Source organism: Panthera tigris, chromosome B4 (assembly GCF_018350195.1).
Source record: "Panthera tigris isolate Pti1 chromosome B4, P.tigris_Pti1_mat1.1, whole genome shotgun sequence".
In the NCBI taxonomy this organism is placed as follows: Eukaryota; Metazoa; Chordata; class Mammalia; order Carnivora; family Felidae; genus Panthera; species Panthera tigris.
The window spans coordinates 119,959,143-119,979,015 of NC_056666.1; the positions used below are offsets into that span (position 1 = coordinate 119,959,143).

Below are 19,873 nucleotides of genomic sequence, written 5' to 3' on the forward strand. Positions count from 1 at the left end.
TTATTTTTTTTTTTTTAATAATGTCATGCTGCTTTCAGTTTTTCAATGGCAAGTGGACAGTACATGTGCGGCATTTTGGGCTCTGTAAGCAGATTCTCCAAGGAACATATCCACATCATGTAATGACCGCATAGGTTCCATTGATCTAAGATAAATGTAAATAATTTTTCAAGGGATTGTGACTATTTAAAAAAAGTATTAATGTACTTTCAGAAGTTTGGGGGGTGTGCTTATGAACTTTATAGTGTTATCAGTTATCATAGGTTATTGTTTTCAAAATTGTGGTTTGTATTTCCCTATTTTAAGCTAGAATGTGTTGTCTAAAGAAAAATAATGGTTTATACAAAGGTGCAATTATAAGATAAGCATCTTAAGTTGACTACTAACATTCTACAGATTATAAAGCAAGAAAACTTTGTATAAAATGAAGTGACCTTTTGTCTGAGGAATATAGTTAAAATCAGAGATATATGCCGGCTCATTTTTGGAATAATTGATGTTTCTCTTCTTACAAGAGACAGTCACCAAATATTTGGTTTCGTTCTGTTGCTCTGGGCCTTGAGAGGGAATATTTACGTCTTTGGAAAGTGAAATCAAGTTCAAGAAGTGCTGGAAGCTTTACATTTTTAGTGATCGGAAATATTTAATGTATCTGTCAACGAGGAAGAATTTTACCTTCAAGAAGGAGTTTATTTCCTCATAAGGTCAAAGAATTCTTCTCTATCAGTAACTTCTAGAACTTAAAAAAAATATATTACAACCAACCTATGAATCCAAGTAAATTTTACAGTATGTAAACGGTAACTTTTGTGTTGAGAGTAATCAGGAATAAAAGCATCCCACAGGCATCTGGCACAAATTCCAAGAATTTTGTTGTTGTTGTTAAATTGGAAGTTAATTTACAAATGGCCCTGTTCGTCATCAGTAGGGAATTTTTCCAGTCATGTTCATCTTGAATGAATTTTTATTTATATATAGCTTACCCTTCCAACATAAAGATTTTTTAAAATAAGCAACAGCTGAAAGATACTTTCTTCAAATATATTTTGAAATGCTTTTAAAGAACTGGTGTTTCTAATCATTTTCACAGTTTTTAAAATACAATATCGAAGGTGGAAAGTTTTCATTTCTTCTTACTCATAATACAAGGTTTTAAAAGATTTTTCATATTTCATATTTAATAAAATGAGTATTAAGCTTAAATTGTTAAAGCACCTGGCAGAAGAAATAGCATGTATTTTCAAAAAAGGATGGAATGAGTTTTTATTTTTCTTTGCTATAATTTGTTAACATGACTGATACATCAAACTGATCTTCAAAGGAAAATGAAATGCTGATCATTTTTAGATTGTTTGGGCTTACAGCAGTTGTTTAAGATTTATGTCTTCAAAATACCTTGATAAATTAAGTGACCTCTAACTTTCCTTTCCATATTGAGTTTACAATTCTTAATGGATAAGGGAAATTTTTTGAGAAAAAATTGCTCTTCCTTCTGTAATCTATTTATCTCTACCTGATTTTAAAATCTATTAGTCTTAAAGCCCTCAATGATAAGCGGTTATTATACATTTGTACATCCAGGTTCACATATGACTCCATTTGAATCCAAATTTGTGCACATTTTCTTGTGCAGCAGTGTTTGTATCAGATTTTAACTTATATTTTCTCAAGTATTAAAATTTAAACGTAAACAAGTTCTCCATTTGCTTTTTTGTGTGTTGTGAATACATTCTGATCACTTGGTTCATGTGAGAAATCACATATATTAAGCACTCATAATTTGAGAATAGTTTTGATTTTATTGCTACTTAAACTGTCCTTTTTACACATATGAAATTCATTTCAGTACTCCCATGAGATTATAAGATTCTGCTGTTAAATAGCAGTATTTTTGTTCCCTAAGTTGCTGTATCTCCTAGAAGTTTGACTCAGTAAAGGCTAAACTCATATTTAATGATAACTGAGATAATAGAAATAATTTATTGTTTATTAAAGCACAGTTCTGTAGATTACACAAGTATTGTGTTAATGGAAGGCTACTGATAGGAGGAATTTCCAGTTCCTGGAATTCTGTTTTAATTACACACTCAGACACAGTGAGAATAGCCTTGAAATACTCATGTTTTTGTATATTCATGATCAGAGCAATTATAAAAAGTAGTTCAATATGTGTTCAATATGTATTTCTTGTGATGTTCCTAAAAAGAAAACAAAAAAATTCCACTTAGGCAAAATTCTTATATTTCCCTAACTATTTGTAAGGAAAACCTGTGTGTACAATTTTAAACTTAAAGTCATGAGGTTATGAAATTTGGGGGAATATTAGGAAAACATTAAAAAACAATTACCAGTAAATCTGAGATTGTAAACTGATATTTTATAGTTATTTTCCTATAAATACACTGTTTTATTCTGGCAAAAAAACACAATACTTGATCTTGAAGAAATAATACATGCATGGATTTAGCAATAAGGTTGTTAACTATAGCACATGCTAACATTGGTATAGCCATAAAATAGAATACCATACAGTCATTAAAAATGAGGTTGACATTGCTTTGTCTTAGAAGAAGTATATATGGTGATGAAGTGGTTTGCTTTTTGCAAGACTGCTGTGATAAAACAATATATAGTTTTTCTTAATTTGCAGCATTCAGCCAGGGACAGCACAGTTCTGACTGCATGGTGTGATACCTGGGTTAATATCATTAACCTCTTGTGGATAGTCTCTTCGTGTTTCATATAATAAATTTTGTTTAATATGACCAACTTTCTTAAATGACTTTTGGTAAATTATCATACTGGAATGAGTGAATATAATAAATAGAATGGATTAATGTTGGATATGTCTGTGGAGGACCTCTAGTGGTCAAATGTGATAGTGTTGCTACACTTGTATCCACTCAAACACCTATTGAGTTGTGGAGCTAGAACGAGGAATAAGGCAGTTATCACATTCAAGAGTCTTGGATTTACAAAGCACTTTGCAAGTCACAAAACAGGTAATTACATTAATAGCCAATCTTTTGAATAATCCTATGAGATTAGTATTATTATCTACATGAGAATATTAGCACCATAAACACAGGAATTGCACGTTTGTTTACCACTATATTCCCAAAGCCTAAACCAGCACCTGGCATATAATAGGCATTCAGTACATATTTGTTAATAAATTAATTAATGAATCCTCTTTTTGTAGTGGAGGATGCTAAGGCTCAAGAAAATTGACAGTAAATATAAAAATACCTACTAGGATTGATTAACTGAATATTATTTGAAGGATAAATTTATTTTTGCCTATTTACACTTTTCCCCAAATTTGATTTGTTCTTTATGTTAATGTGATAAAGAAAGTAGGACTTAAATGGCATCTTTTTAAAGATCCACATCCTGCTTTTTTATTTCTTCTGAGAAAAGTCTTGGTTTAATGCTTTTTGAATTACTCTTCAAGTATTCTAAGCTTGAATAGGTTTAAAGATTAGTATGTTTTTAGTTTAATATTTATAAAGTTCTTAACTATGTTCAAAGCACTGGATGTAGGACAATGTGATGAAGTTGAGGTGCTCTGTAATGTTGCTGAATGAATGAATAAAAGAAAAATAAGTTAAATCTAGCACAAAATACTAAAATTAGCAATTAAAATCAGTTTCCTGACAGTGTAATGCAAGTAGATATTGGTAGAAGATACTACATTGTAGATGGCTTTAGCAACTTCATTAAGAAAACAAAAGAAAACCCAACAACATTTAAGAATAAGTGATTGTCCTCTGAATGAGCAGAGTTCATATGCTTCTTCCAAAAGGAATAAATAGATCTCTCTTACACCGCCCTGAAAATGTGATACAAAGTTGTGTATGTAGATCTCTTCAGTGATTCATTGCACTGTACTGGGTGCCCTGGAGTGCAATAAATAGCTGTGAAAGAACAGGCCAACCTGTGGTGTTTATTGAAAAGAGGAGTGGAATGTGACATTTTAAATTTTAATCCCAAGCACTGAGGTAAGATGAAGGCAAGTGCCTTATTTATTTATTTTTATTTTTATTTCAGTGTAATTAACATACAATTTTATCTTCATTTCAAATGTACAATATAGTGATTCACCAATTCTACACATTACTTAGTGTTCATCATGATGAATGTGCTCTTAATCCCCTTCACATATTACACCCATCCCCCTACTCACCTCCCCTCTAGTAACCATCAGTTTGTTCTCCATAGTTAAGAGTATGCTTCTTGGTTTGTCTCTCTCTTTCTCCTTTGCTTGTTTCTCTTGTTCCTTAAATTCCACATATGAGGGAAATAATATGGTATTTGTCTTTCTCTGACTGGCTTATTTCACTTAGCATAATACCCTCTAGGTCCATCCATGTCATTGCAAATGGCAAGATTTCATTCTTTTTTATGGCTGAATAATACTCCATTGTATATATACACCACATCTTATTTATCCATTCATCTATCGATAGACACTTGGGCTACTTCATAATTTGTATATTGTAAATAATGCTGCAGTAAACATAGGAGTGCACGTGTCCCTTTGAATGCATGTTTTCTTTCATATTCTTTGGGCAAATACCCACCAGTGTGATTATTGGATCATAGGGTAGTTCTATTTTTAACTTTTTGAGGAACCTCCGTACTGTTTTCCACAGTGGCTTCACCAGTTTGCATTCCCACCAACAGGGGACCAGTGTTCCTATTTCTCCACATCCTTGGAAGGTAAGTGCCCTTAAACAGCAATTTGCAGTAGTTTCCGTTTGCCTCAAGCATCAGCAAGAACATTTTTGAAGTTCATGAAGTCTCAGGTCTCCTTCGAAGTTAAAAAAAAAAAGTCCACACTGTTGAAAATTATAGCCTTTGAAATCAGAGAAGCTCAGAGGGCAAGTTAAGAAGGGAGCATAGTTCCGTGTCTCCAGAGGATAGTTCAGCAGGAGATTGGAGCCACTATTCTTTTGACTACCCATTCCTTCCCTCACCCCCATCCTTCACATGGCTCACAGTTAACCTTCATGTCACAGTGTAAACATCACTCACCCAGAAACTCAGACCCTCCAAGCCTGGGTTGGATTCCTCCAGTGTACTTTCTTCCCAGCTTCTATCTTTCCTGTCAATACATTGCACCAAACACGAATTTCCCATTTATCTAAATCCCTGACCAAACCTAGGATGAGAACTCCATGTCTCACTTGTTCATAGTTGCATCTCCTGCATTCGGTGCCTGTATTTAATGCCTAAAAGTTTATGGAAGGAAAGAGGGAGGGAAGGAAATCCCCCTTAACTGAAGGCAATAAGCATCAGTATGTGTAAGGGAACCTCTAGCTTAATGTTGTTGACCTACCTACTGTGAAGTAGATTTTTTCCAGAGAATACATCAGATTAGGGTGTGAAGTCTGCAGACATGACCTGCTTATTTGTGGAGAGGAGAGGAGAAGAGGGCAGTAGTAAGAGAGGCCTTGAAGTTATGGATTTCTTACTTACATTAATAACAGAGCTGCAGTTTCACAGAAGAAAAGTGTTAGAAACTTCCCAACTTACTATCTAGGTTTTTCTTTAAAAATATGTATTTTCAGGGATATGAGAGAATACTCCAGAGTGTCACATAGATTAATAAAGATCTTGCTGCGAACTAATTCACTTCTCACATTGAACAGATGAGAAAACTCAGGTCAGAGAGTTTATTGGTAGAGCCTATTAGCTGCAGAATTAAAGCCAACCAGTGAGCAGCAGAGTGAAGTCAAAATGTTAGCTGGGTGTCCCTTGGGTCTATGAATTATCCCCTTCAATGGCCCCTTCAATGGGTCCTAAATGCATTGGATCCAACCCAGCAGATTCCTTGTATTACTTGTAATCGTATTGGTTCTAAAGCAATCTATACAACCACAATTCAGTAAAACACCAGTTCACTCATTTACTCCTCTGGCAGACAATTTTTCTGAGTGTCTACTCTGTGCCAGGTACTAACCTGTATGCTAGGGACACAGTGACAAGACCACTCACTGCTCTCCAGGAGATGACAATCTTTGTTCAAGTGTTTTTTTGTTTTTTTTTTTTAAATATGATGTTCTTTCTGACCATAGCCCGCTCAATTTTTTTCCTTGTGATTTATTTTACCCATGGGATAAAATACCTTGATAAGAACAGCTTGTCTTCTCATATTGCTTCAGATCAGGAGCCTATAAAAGAAAATAGAAAATTGGTATTTGTATCTTTTTTTAATCTTTATTTTTGAGAGAGAGAGAGAGAGAGACAGAGTGCAAGTGGGGGAGGAACAGAGAGGGAGACACAGAATCCGAAGCAGGCTCCAGGCTCCGAGCTGTCAGCACAGAGCCCGACGTGGGGCTCGAACCCACAAGCTGTGAGATCATGACCTGACCCGAAGTCAGATGTTTAACTGACTGAGCCACCCAGGTGCCCCAGAGCACTGGTATTTGTATCTGAGCCTCAAGAACAAGGGACATTTACCGTCAACTGTTACTCAGATAATAGAGCAGTAAGAGTCAAGTCCTAAACACAGGGTTGGAAACAGAAAGGAACCTGAGCTTTTTCTGGGTAAGCCATTACTTAAAATCAAGAAACACACATCTCTCACACAAGGAAGTTTCTATTACTCTGTAGAGTATTTTCTGTGGTACTAGGAATTGATTCCTTCCTATTGCCTCCACTAAGCTCCACCTCAGTCTTAAGTGTGCCACAGAACAGAGAAGAGCTCTCAAAGTAGCTGCACGTGAGAAGGCTGGCCTCCCACCAGCCACTTCAGTCATGTTCAAGGAGCACAGTTTTGAGGAGATTCTTCCTGTGATTGGACATCTCAGTGCCTTGCCCTAGCAGACAACAAAGGAAACTTGTTCTGTAAAATGCATTGCTGTGAATCACAGAATGACACATTCAGGGCCTTTGCAGCATCTTCCTGGCTGGCCTATAGCTCCAAGGGACCCATAGGCATCCTGGGAAGACCTGGTGTGTTGGCCACATATCCAGCATGGCTAGTCTGTGGTATGCTGGTGTGCACAGAAGTAACACAGCCCTTGACCCTCCCCTAGAGCCAAGACCATCCAACTATACCCTCTCTTACATCTTCAGTTTCTTTTACCAGTTTTTCTCCTAATCCTACAAATATGCTAAGGTCTCTGATTATGCTTTTATCCCCATTCTCTCATCCCCAGTGGCCACCATGTTTTGGTCAGAATGGGCTGGGCTTCGCTGCAGAAACAAACAAGCAAACAAACAAACAAGCAAACAAAAAAACACTCTTCTTGGCTTTTAGCAACAAAAGTTACTTCTCACTCATGTTACATGTCCATCTGGGTCATCTGGAGCTCTGCTGCTCATGGTTGCTCGGGGACCCAGGCTGCTGGAAGCTTCATCTTGACAAAAACTTCAGCAATTACTACGGAGGGAGTGTGGGAATGGCCAGCCCCTCCTTTCTGAAACTCCTCCTTGGTCCTCCTGACATGGTTCTGAGTTTTCTCATGATTCCCTGATCCCTCACTCCCTAGTCCAGTTTTCTGACTCATGCTCCTTCGCTGCCCTTGCCATGTAGCCAGTCCCTAAGAAACATTCCTTGGCCCTCTTCTAACACATACTTCTCTCTTGGCAATTTCTTCGAAACTGTGCTTTCCAGTACCATCTCCATGCAAATGATTTCCAGACCTGTATGCTTGACCCTATTTCTCTGAGCCCCAGGTCTATTGTCAGCAGCCATCAGCCTCCTCCCATTACAACCTTAAAAATCTCTTGTCTAAAAAGGAACTTTCTATCTCTACCAAATCTACTCTTCCTCTCAGCTACCCTATTTCTGTTGATACCCCTTCCTTTCCCCACATCGAAATTTTCAAATTATTTTAGAACGTGTCTTAAATCCATCCCCTGCCTTCTACTACTGCCCAAGTTCCTGGCACCTCTCTCATGGAGGACAGAAGCTCTTTGACCATACCTTCAGCTTCTCTCCGTGGCTCACGGCCACATGTGATACAACTCTAGCACGTCCCATTCTAGGAGAATGGTACCCACTGGAGTTGTGCAGCGCAGTGGCTCTGCAGGTCCACACTGCGCCAAAGTAATCTGCCTACAGCTCAGCTTAAATCATGACATACCACTCTTAAAAAACCTGCCTTGGCTTTCCATTTCAACCTGATGCCTTGGCTCTACCCTCCACAGTCAGGATGGAGGTCGCTCTCCCTCTTCTGAACTCCCACATCTTTCCTACACCAAGTAGTATTTTCTATCCTGTGTCACAGTGATTTAAGAATAGTTTTTCCTCTTAAGTACTTGATAAGTGAGAAGTTACTTCTTACTTGAGGGATTAAATTAAAAAAGACTATTTGCTGCTTATAGTGGAAAAACCCAAGCCAAAATGGCTTAAGTGTTAAAAGGGAATGTATTGGCTCACATAAATGAGAATTGCAGAGGGTACATCCTACTGCTCAGTCACAGCTGAATGCAGGGCTCAAGTGAGATCCTTGGGATTCCTTCCCTCTCTTTCCATCCAGGAAGCTAAAGTCACAGCAGGCCTGTCTGGCAGTAGCTGGAGCCAAGGAGGCAATGCAGCTACTGCCAGAGAAGCTGCCCAAGGAAGCTAGAGAGAAGAAACACTCCAGATTTTCCCTTTTCCTGTCCTCTGGTGGCCCACTGGTGCCTTCCTTTGGCTGACCCTGGGGTCTGGGAAACACAGCCTGTAGGGCTCAGAGGGGAGCAGGGGAAGAGAGAGGGGTGTGTCTGAGAACACACAGGCAGACCATCAGCACAAGTAACGCAAAGCCATACAATGGTAAATGGTGGAGCCTGTCTTGAACTGTAGCTGAAGTTGTGAATCCTGCTACCTATGATACAGCCAGCATGAAGGGGCATTCCAGCTGGAGCATCTGTGTGAGCAAAGGCACAGGTGGAAATTCTGGAGCATGTATGGAAATAGCAGAGAGTTCTCTTGGGCTGCAATGTAAGGTGCTTTCAGAGGAGCAGTGGAGAATAGGGTCCCCACTATAAATCCTTAAGACCTGGCTCAAGAATTTGGCCTTCATTTGGGAAGAAAAAGGGAAGTTACTAAAGGGAAAGAAAGAGTTAATGTAATTTGTTTATAGCAATAAAAATGTCAGAAACAAGAAGGACATGCTTGGACTCTTTTCAAACAAAATCAAGATACAAAGTGAAACAATCCCCAAGAATAAAGATTAAAAATACAGTAGAGTTGCTTTTTTCCTAATTTTGTATGATTGCCATCTTTGTTACTTATAACAGGAATTAGGAATGAGCATTGCTTCATTCATTCATTCATTCATTCAAGTGAGGATCTGCTATGAGCTGGGCCTTGTGCTAGGGTTTTCAAGGAAGCCAACCAAAGTCGTTTTTTAGGCTATTCTAATATTTCTGAAGATGTAGGAACACACTCCATGTAATGATGTTTGGTCTGAAAAGAGATCTGTGGTGTCCACAAAGTACATAAACATGGTGGTACACTTTGTACTCACTTGTGGATTTAAATCTCATGGTCATAGGCTCTGGCTGCCTTTATTTGAAGTTAAATGGCTTGAGCTTATTTGCTACTGATATGGACGGACTATGAATAAAAAAATGTGGACTAAAAAGGCAAGAGGGAAATTTTGCATTTTGGTGGGATGAGATTGAGTTGGTTATTAAGCCCCTTGACAGGGGCACCTGAGTGGCTCAGTCAGTTAAGCAACCGAAATTATTAAGCCTCTTTACAGGGGTGCCTGGGTGGCTCAGTCAGTTAAGCAACCGACTTCAGCTCAGGTCATGATCTCGCAGTCTGGGAGTTCGAGCCCCGTGTTGGGCTCTGTGCTGACAGCTCAGAGCCTGGAACCTGCTTTGGACTCTGTGTCTCCCTCTCTCTGCCCCTCCCCGGCTCATGCTTTGTCTCTCTATGCCTCAAAAATAAATAAAAACATTAAAAAGTCCCTTGACACTTCCATTTCTTTAGGCACAAACTGAAGATAAGTTTATCATCACCAACATCACAACACATATGCACCAAATAAATGCCTGGTTGTGAGTCATACAACATGAGACATGTCACAGAAGGGACATCCTATTGTATAAACTAGGTTTCTAGCCTATCAACATGGCTAGCTTTATAATTTTTTCCTTCTTTTAATGTTTATTTTTTGAAAGAAAGAGAGTGCAAGTGGGGGAGGGGCAGAGAGAGGAGGACAGAGGATCCAAAGTGGGTTCTGTGCTGACAGCAGCAAGCCCAATGTGGGCCCTAAACTCACGAATTGTGAGATCATGACCTGAGCTGAAGTCGGATGCTCAACTGACTGAGCCACCCAGATGCCCTTATCTTTACAATGTTTAATCAACAGGCAGTAAGTAAAAAAGTATGAGTCCATAGGTGTTTGGAACATTTAGTCCAACTCCCCTCCCATGACATAACACAACTCATTCATTCAATGTTTATTAAGTACTTTCTATCTTCCATGAATTCAACAAAGTGATTAATTGTCTATATGTATTCATCTTTGGATAATGGTGAACAAAATAGATATGGGTTGACTCCTCATGGAGGTTGCATATAATGAAAGTAATCTGTGTCCATGTTTTGGCACAGATTGTGCTGTCACAATTTCACTCTTTAGCAAGGAAGACAAATTTATAACTGCAAACACAATGTGATGAGTGTATGAAGGTGTTCATTGAGAATGAGTGTCCTGAGAAGGCTCCTCTAAGTAACTAATACAGTAGCTGGAACTCAAAGGAAGAGCAAGAGTTTCCAAATATTTAGGGAAACATGTTTTAAGTAGAAGGAGTGGCAGGATGCTGTGTTATGGAAATGTGAAACATCATTAAGAGTTTGTAACACAAGAGCTCTGAGGGCATGGGAACAGGTGCACAAAACTAGGTCATGTTGGGCTTTGTGCACGATGTTTTAGAGCCTGGATTTTATAGTAAGGTGTATAGAGGCAGTTGATGGATGTGAAACAGAGCATTGACATGATTGGTTTTGCCTTTTAGGGAAACCATCCTCCAGCATTGTGACTCCAGAAGCTGCTAAAGAGACAGGATTAAAGAAACTTGGCTGCTCCCTGGATTACAGGTGTGTGTGTTTTGGGGGAGGAGGATGGTAGGGAGAGTCTAGAAGGCTCCCAGGTTTCTGACTTTTTGTAGCAGACCCCATTCAATCCTCAGTCTCCAGACTTTTCACACTAAACATATTCTGTTGTTGCAGGCGACAACAAGACCTATCTTCCTCGAACAGATCTTTTGCCATGTTGCTTCCTTGTTCCAAAACTTTGAGTCAGTGTTTTTTACTCCTCAAATATGAATTTTAAAATTTCCTTCCATGGCCCTTTGTTGGATCTACTCTATGGTCCCAACTTTGAACCCCTCCACTCACCTGCCAGTCTTCTTTCCATATTAGACAAAATCCCACTCCCTTCCATCTCAGTGCCCTTGCAGTTTCCCTTGATATATCTTAAGTGCACCATCCTCCGAGGCTAGCTCAAGCTTCATCACCTTCATGCACTCTGAGCACATTGTGCCTACCAGATCTGCTGGATCTTCCTTCATCTACTACAGCTTGGAGTTAAATACATAACACTCACCAGAATACAGGTTTCACAGGGACGGGGAGTTTTGCCCTTTATTGTTCACTGCTATATTCCCATACTTGGAAACTGGTAGATAAACATTTGTTGAATTAATGACTATTAGGTTCCCTATAGATATTTAAGAAATATAACATTATCAAGAAATAGAACGCTTGGTGAATTTGGTCATTCGTTAAGTCAACAAGCATGCACCGAATGATTGCCATGTGACAAGCATTGTGATAGTTTTGGGGTATTCAAAAAATGATTAGGACTGGAGTATACCTTCAAGGAGTTCACACTGAGAATGAAATCATTATCCTAGAGAGTCAAAATCTGATGAATACTTACATTTTAACATACATAAAAACATAGGGAGCAATCCAGATTTTTTTGTTAAAAAGAAAATAAGAATTTTATATCCCTTAGATGTCAACGTTTTCAAAATCTGATAATAGCAAACTTTAGTGAAGATGTGTGGCAACAGCCATCCTCAAATATGGTAGTGGGGAGGAAGATCAGTGCAATCACTTCGGAGAGCAATTTTCTGGTTATGGAGTAAAGGTGGGATGTGTATACAAGACATTCTAGCAGTTCTACATCTACGTAGAAAAACTCTCAGATATCTGCATGGAACATACATACAGTAATGCATGCCAATTGCAGCATTATTGTTTGAAATGAACAGCTAGAAACAACCAAAATGTCCTATCAACAGCAGAATGAGTAAATAAATGGTGGTGCATCCAAACAATGAAATCTTCTGGAACTGTGAAAATGAATGAACTAGAGTTCTAATTATCCACATGACTCAATCTTACAAATATTACATCTCGCTTTTAAGAAAGCAAGTTGTAGAATGATAATGTTGCATGATCTCATTTACATCAACTTTAAACATGGAATCTAATACAATATGTTATTTGTGAATTGGTATATATGTAAAAAAGCATAAAGTCTGATAGGGTGACCCACTGTCCTGGTTTGCCTGGAACTTTCACTGTTTTATTACTGAAAGCTTTATATTTTGGGAACCCCTCCTCCCCGCCCCCCCCCCCCCGCCCAGTTCCAGGCAAACCAAGACAATTGGTCACTTACTTGAAAAAGTGAAATGTCAAGCTTAGAATGGTGATTACCTCTTTTTTTTTTTTTACATCATTTTCTTCTTCTTTTTTTTTTAATGTTTATTTATTTTTGAGACAGAGAGAGACAGAGAGAGACAGAGCATGAACGGGGGAGGGTCAGAGAGAGAGGGAGACAGAATCTGAAACAGGCTCCAGGCTCTGAGCAGTCAGAGCCCGACGCGGGGCTTGAACTCAGGGACGGCGAGATCGTGACCTGAGCCGAAGTCGGACGCTTAACCGACTGAGCCACCCAGGCGCCCCTGGTGATTACCTCTTGATGGAGGCGAGGAAATGGGACTGGGTAAAGTTACACTGGATATAATTCAGCTCAATTTGTAAGGTTCGATTTTTTTAAACTGGCCTATGGATTTGTGGGTGTTTATTATATTATTCTCTATTTGTATATCTGAAGTATTTCATAATTATGAAAACCAAAAAATCTCCTATTGTGGAAGCTGTGTTGTGCCACCCAGATTCACCCCTGTGTTTTGGGACTGAGGCACTCACTCCTCCAGCTGCCTAGAGTGCTGGCAGGTTCACCATCTTACTCCTAGTTCGGTTTTGAAGTTCGCCCATTCTTAATTGCCTTCCTTTGAATAGACCCACTTCATCTATGGGGACAGCCTGCAGTCGATGACTGATTGACACATGGGTGTAGAGGCTCATCCTTCTTTCCCTAATTTGGGACCTTTCTGAAGGGCCATCCAGCTCCAGAGCTCCCTGTGGGATCAGCTGAGATGTCAGTTGTGATATCATCACAGCCCAGCTACTACTTCTGCCCAATCATGCTTCCTTCCCTTCCCTTACAGATATTGACCTGAAAGTACTCCCCAGTAAACATCATGCATGCAAATCTCCACCTCAGAGTGCATTTCCCTGGGTAATTTGACCTGCAATACTGTCCTTCCAGAAAAAGAGAGACAGAGATAGAGACAGAGAGAGACTGGGACAATTAAATTACAAATATAACTCCCCTGCCTCTATTTATTCTTTAGCACCTGCCCACCCCTCCTTATATCCCATTTTATTTTAAAATCTCAAGCCTATATGCTATACAGAATTTGAGGTATGACTAAACAGGATCTGGCTATAAAAAAGGAAAAAGAAACACTGATTAGTTTTCAATGAACAATAGTAAGATGATAAAATTTTTCCTTTCCATAGAGAGATTTTGTGGGTTAGAAAAGATTCTGGCACATGGTTTTGTTGTTTCCACCAAATGAATCATTCAAGGAAGGCGGGTGATTCCATCTGAGCAGAGTTGTGTCACTCTGGGAAAAAAAATAAAAGAGTCTAAAACAATATATAATGGATCACTGAAAAAAATTCACTAACTTGTGTAATGTGAATAACAAATACTCTTAGAATAGAGAGGAGAAAATCAGTGAGATAATAACGCAAGGTCATATTTAGAACACGGGCATAGAATAAAAGTAAATGAGAAAAAAGAATGAGCATCTCAAAGCAGTCCTCTCTCAATAAGCCTAACAGATCTTGGAACCATAACCTAAGAACTGCCAAGAGCACAGGCTGCCTCATCTGTCACTTCCACCCCCTTCCAGCCCTGGCCCCATAACCTTGCATACTCCAGAAGGACAGACACACAAACAGACACACACACACACACACACACACACACACACACACACACTCTGTACACGACACCAAAATTTCTATGGTGGTTCCTAAACTACCTGGGACTGTCTCATGCCTCCCTAGCCATGTTCCCTGGGGGCAGACACTGGTACTGCTTTCTAAATTCTGCTGTCAGGAAAGGGCTCTGGAAGCTGGATTTAAATCACAGCTCAACCACTTACCAGCTATGTGACCTTGTTCAAGTAACCACACCTCAATTCCTCAACTATAAAATGAGAATAGCACTCATAAGGTAGATAGGAGGATTAAACCAGAAAATGTTTCCAAAGCTTTGAGTGCAATACTTGGAAAATATACATAGGATTTAATAAATGGTAGAGTAGCTGAATTTTTTTAAGTTTATTTATTTATTTTGGTGGGGGGGTGGGTGGTCAGAGAGAAAAGGAGAGAGAGCAGGCTCTGTGCTGTCAGTAGGGAGCCTGATGCAGGGAACAATTCCAGGAACTGTAAGATCATGATCTGGGTCAAAAGCAAGGGTCAGATGCTTAACTAACTGAGCCAACCAGGTGCCCCTGAATAGCTGAATTTTAAAAATTAAAAAATAATGATTCTAAAATGGTATAGGAACAAAATACATATTTCAATACTACGCAAATTATTTTAAACTGACTGTGATGTAGGATTAAAATAAATCTAGTGAGGAAAAGAAGGAGGAATAAACTTCACATTCTTACCAACCCATCTGTAGAAATGTTAAAATTAGAGCATTCTTATGACAGAGAATTGTCATGTTAGTTGAACTAAATTGTGAGGAAGAAAAACGTCAGGTTCTGTTTAATGTAACAATTCCTATGAGAGTAATTAAAATCTGAAATTCTGTTTCTTTTTTTAGAAGAGATGTCTGTTTGAAATGAGCTTTAATTGTCCCTATTTACACACTGACTGCAGAGCGCCCATCTTGCTGCAGACGTCTCTGTAATTAGCTCCATTCAAGAACAAAGCAGTGACCATCTTTCAGCTGCTTTCTGGCTTTTGAGCTTAGGAGGCAAAGGAGAGTTTTTGGCTCTCTTGCAAAATGGAATTTAAATCTGCCACAAAGCAGTCAGTTGCAAGAGTGATAATTGCAGTTTGTTACAATTGATTTATACAGGCTCCAGGAAAGAATGATCTTCTAGCTAAAATTATCCAATGAATAACAGTAATATGTGATTTTTTTCCCTCTTTGGGATTTTAATGGCTGTATTTAGAATAACATGTAATGTTGAAGTATTTCTCATACAGTGAATAAACTAGCTGATGCATGGAGGTGTCTCTTAATCATTCTCATAGATAATACCTTTTTGAGTACTCACTATGATCTGCTTCACATTCAGTAATCTGCACTTTTCAGATGAACTTTCAGTGAAAAGGTGTAATTAACTGAATTACACCTTGTAAAAGAATATACGCAAAAGTTAAAATTGTGCTACTGGGCCCACAAAACTTAAGTGCCACCAAAATCTTTTACAAAGGGAATATAGACTGAATTAGCATCCCCCTCCCCCCCACAGAACACGTGCACAGCACACGCGTGCGTGCGCACACACACACACACACACACACACACACACACACACACACTCAGCTCAGAGGAAATGAAAAGATTTCACTCAAATGTGTCATATGCAAATATTTTATTTTGCTTGTTCCAGTCAATCTAGGAGTTTCTTTATTATGTGAATTTAATCCAGCTACATTTATTGTGGATTGCTGATGTATTTGGACTATCTCTGCTATTTTACTCTGAGTTTCTATTTCATACTTTCTCTTCTATTTCTTTTTTCTCCTTTCCTGCCTTCTGTTCTCTCTCCCCCTTCTGCTTTCTACCAGTCTGTGAACATTTGGGTTCCATTCTTTTAATGGTTACATTAAACATTTGAACGCACATACAAATATACAACTCTCAAAGAAATCAAGGGATTTGCTATGTTTATTTTCTCTCTTAGCCCCACCCATCATTATTTTTCATGTTATTATATAGAAGTTTAGGTTCATCTCGTGTCTAAATAAGAAAAGATAATTATTATTTTTATTTTTGCTGCCAATAACTATTTCTATTTTATAGTCAATAATTGTATCCCTCATCTTCCTTATGGATTTATTTTTCTCCTGTTTTTATTTGTTTGTTTTTGTTTTTGTTTTTGTTTTTAGTAATTTTGTCAGGGAAGATCTTTGGAAAATAAACTAGTTTAGTCTTTGCCTGAAAATATTTCATTTCTCTTTTAAAAAATTTTATTACACTTACCTTTGAGAATAAAGAATGCTTCCCCATGATACAAAATGCAAATAAGCTAAATGTTGTTTTAGTTGGGTATAGAATTCTGGATTCAGTACTGTTTTTCTTGACACTTTCAAGGCATAGGTGCATTTATTCTTGCATATTTCTGCTGATTAGAAATTTTGCATTAGTCTGATTGTCATTCTTTGTAGTTTTTCTCCAGTGGCTTTTAAGAATTTTCTCTTTTTTGATATTCTGCAATTATGCTCTTACAAGATATTTAAGAGTGGAAAAATGTTTTACAGGTTGTCCTACTTGATATGCCATGATACACATTTTTACATACCTTTGAAATATCTTTTTATTCTGCAGACTTATGTCAAAGTTTTACAGTTTCTCTTTCAGACCTCTTTATTTCAGTTTTACACTTTCTGTCACTTCATCTCTCTGTGCTGCATTTTGGATGATGTATTCATTTTTAATCACTGATTTTTTTTAAACTAAATCCAGTCAACTGTTTTACTTTCTTATGTCAATGACTACTTTTTTTATTTTTTAGAATTTTTTATTGGTAGTTTTTCATAATTCTTTGCTCTTGATTATAACCCCCATCCTTTATCTCTTTCAAGATTTTAGACTTAATTAAAAGTCCCTCGAGGATTGCTGTATTTCTATTTTTTTTGTTTTTTGTTTTTTGTTTTTGAGTATACATTTTCTTACTTGTTTGGTTTGTTGGCTATATTTCATGGGTTTGGATCACCTAAACAGTTGCTAAGCTTGTAGCCTCAGGTCTTGCCCACTATAGATGACCCTTTTCTTGTTCCATAGAGACTTTATTTTTCATTGTAACTCTATGTTTAAATGTAAAAATATATAAGCTATCATTTTCATGTATCTGGGCTGGAAAGGGAAGATTCCATGTGCTCTTCACTATTGTGACTGGAAATCAATTTCTTATATTTAAAAAAGTTTTTTTAATGTTTATTTTTGAGAGGAGAGAGAGAGCAAGTGCACAGGCGCACGCGTGCACGTGTGCCTGTGGGAGGGTCAGAGAGAGAGGGAGACAGAGGATCTGCTGCTGGTTCTGCGTTGACAGCAGAGAGTTTGATGCTAGGCTGGAACTCACGAACCTGAGATCATGACATGAACCAAAGTCAGATGCTTAACTGACTGAGCCACTCAGGTGCTCCTAATTTCTTTGATTTTTTTTTTTAAATCAGGAGTGCCTGGGTGGCTGAGCATCCACTGAGGTCGGTTGAGCATTGGACTTCAGCTTAGGTCATGGTCCCTTGGCTTGTGAGTTCAAGCCCCGTGTTGGGCTCTGTGCTGCCAGCTCGGAGCCTGGAGCCTGCTTCAGATTCTGTCTCCAGCTCTCTTTGTCCCTCCCCAACTCGTACACTGTCTCTCTCTCTTTCTCTCTCTCAAATATAAATAAACATTAAAAAAAATCAAAGACTGTAAAAAAAGATAAAGCTGAAAAATATATGAAATATGTTTAGATAGAACTAATTAGGACACAATGAAAATAAATTCACAGATAGATTATAGCTATAGGACATTTCTGTATAAACCTGAGGTTCTGTCTGTGTTGGGGTTATGCATATTTAAGTGTAATATTTTTCAGAGATAAATAATTGAGGATTATAAAGTCATTAACTTATATTTTGAATTCAACAGTTATTGAATGCCTCTGCCCAGAAATGTACTAATTGTAGTTCGATAAGGACCAGTAAGGCTTAGTTTTGCATCTGTCAAATGGGGATCATAGTATATGCTATGCGAGGCAGTTGTAAAGAGTAGAGATGAAGATTATAAAGTGCTAGGGGAGTATCTGCTACATCATGAGCATCTAATAAACTGGAGCTTCCTGTATTACTATCAATTGACACTATCATCATGGAAATTATGTTGATTTGGGAAGATAAACAGGCAAAGAAACACTTAAATACACAAATGCTTATAAAACATAAAGAAGGGACTGGTCAACCATGCTTGGGATGGCTGGGAAGCCTTTGAAGAGAAGAGACTGAACTGGGTCCTGAAGATCGAGCAGGTGTTTGCCGAGTAGAAATACTGGAAAAAGTGGCAAGCCATGCAAACTTGAGATGACAAATTATATTTTGGGAACTGAAAACACTCAGGATGAGTGGAGGCTGTGGAGTGAGCAGCACTAGGGGAGATACATTTGAAGAAGTAGGCAGCGGCCAAGGAGAGAGGGAAGGGCATTTCAGTTACAAGCTGCAACAATCTGGAGGAGAGATGACAAAGACCTCGACTTGGCAAAGATGGTAGGAGGAAAGAAATGGGAACAGATCTGAAAAACAGATCACATATACAGGACTTGGCAATTGATAGAATGTGGAAGTTCAAACGCCAGTAAGACCACTTACCAGCTGTGGGACTGGCATAAGTTATTTTACCCCTCTGGGTCTTAACTTCCTCACCTGTGAAATGGGACGTTAAGGGGCGCCTGGGTGGCTCAGTTGGTTAAGCGTCCGACTTAGGCTCAGGTCATGATCTCACGGTCCGTGAGTTCGAGCCCCACGTCGGGCTCTGTGCTGACAGCTCAGAGCCTGGAGCCCGTTTCCGATTCTGTGTCTCCCTCTCTCTCTGCCCCTCCCCTGTTCATGCTCTGTCTCTCTCTGTCTCAAAAATAAATAAACGTTAAAAAAAATTTAAAAAAAAAGAAATGGGACATTAAAAGAGACAAGACACACAAAACATTTAAAAGAGCACCTGATTCATAGAAAGTATCAATACATGATAACTATTATTTTTATGTGGGGAATGGAAGATGCTGGAGGAGCCAGCAATGAAGCCCAGATTTTTCTGTTTTAGCATCTGAGAAGTTGCTGTTGCCACTTCTGGAGCCAGCGATGCTGGCAGAGAAACAGATTTGCCTCCGGTTTCCGGCCCATCAATGAAGAAGAGTCAAGCTGTTGTGAAGGAGCAGGTATAACAGGCCTCCGAGGAGTTTGTCATTTGCTTCATTAGGGAACCAGCACAGCACTGTTCACCTGTGCCCTGCCTGTGGGAAAGCAGAGGCCTAACACACTGCAGGCAGAGAAGTGGGGGGACCTGAGTCAGAAATGTCCAGGAGGTCCCTGGGGACTCCCTTGTCATCTTAGAGTTACAATGAGAAATGCACAGGAGGAAGGTGAAGGAACTTGGGAGCGTTTTAAGAAACAAGTCTAAAAATAGTTCCATGCTGCTTAAAAGCTGAGCGAAAGAAGCCATCCAGTAAGAGATCAAACTCTTGATGCTATGAGTTTCAGTTGGAAGTTTGTGTTTTTCTCTGCTGATATGATACCCTCCTGCTAAAAGTCTTTTATGCTGCATTACATTATGCTATC

General features: G+C 38.7%; 1 protein-coding gene across 2 annotated transcripts in view; it reads left to right on the forward strand.

Moving 5' to 3' along the window:
* The window catches only part of GAS2L3 (growth arrest specific 2 like 3), a 58,075-nt gene extending 38,602 nt beyond the window's left edge, over positions 1-19,473 (forward strand). For both annotated transcript variants that reach the window (XM_042993005.1, XM_042993006.1), the window contains exons 10-12: positions 4,687-4,722; positions 10,969-11,050; positions 19,359-19,473. In XM_042993005.1, coding sequence (XP_042848939.1) covers positions 4,687-4,722; positions 10,969-11,050; positions 19,359-19,365 — 125 coding nt within the window. In that variant the 3' untranslated portion in view covers positions 19,366-19,473. The remainder of the gene's footprint in view (positions 1-4,686; positions 4,723-10,968; positions 11,051-19,358) is intronic.
* The last annotated feature ends 400 nt before the right edge of the window (positions 19,474-19,873 follow it).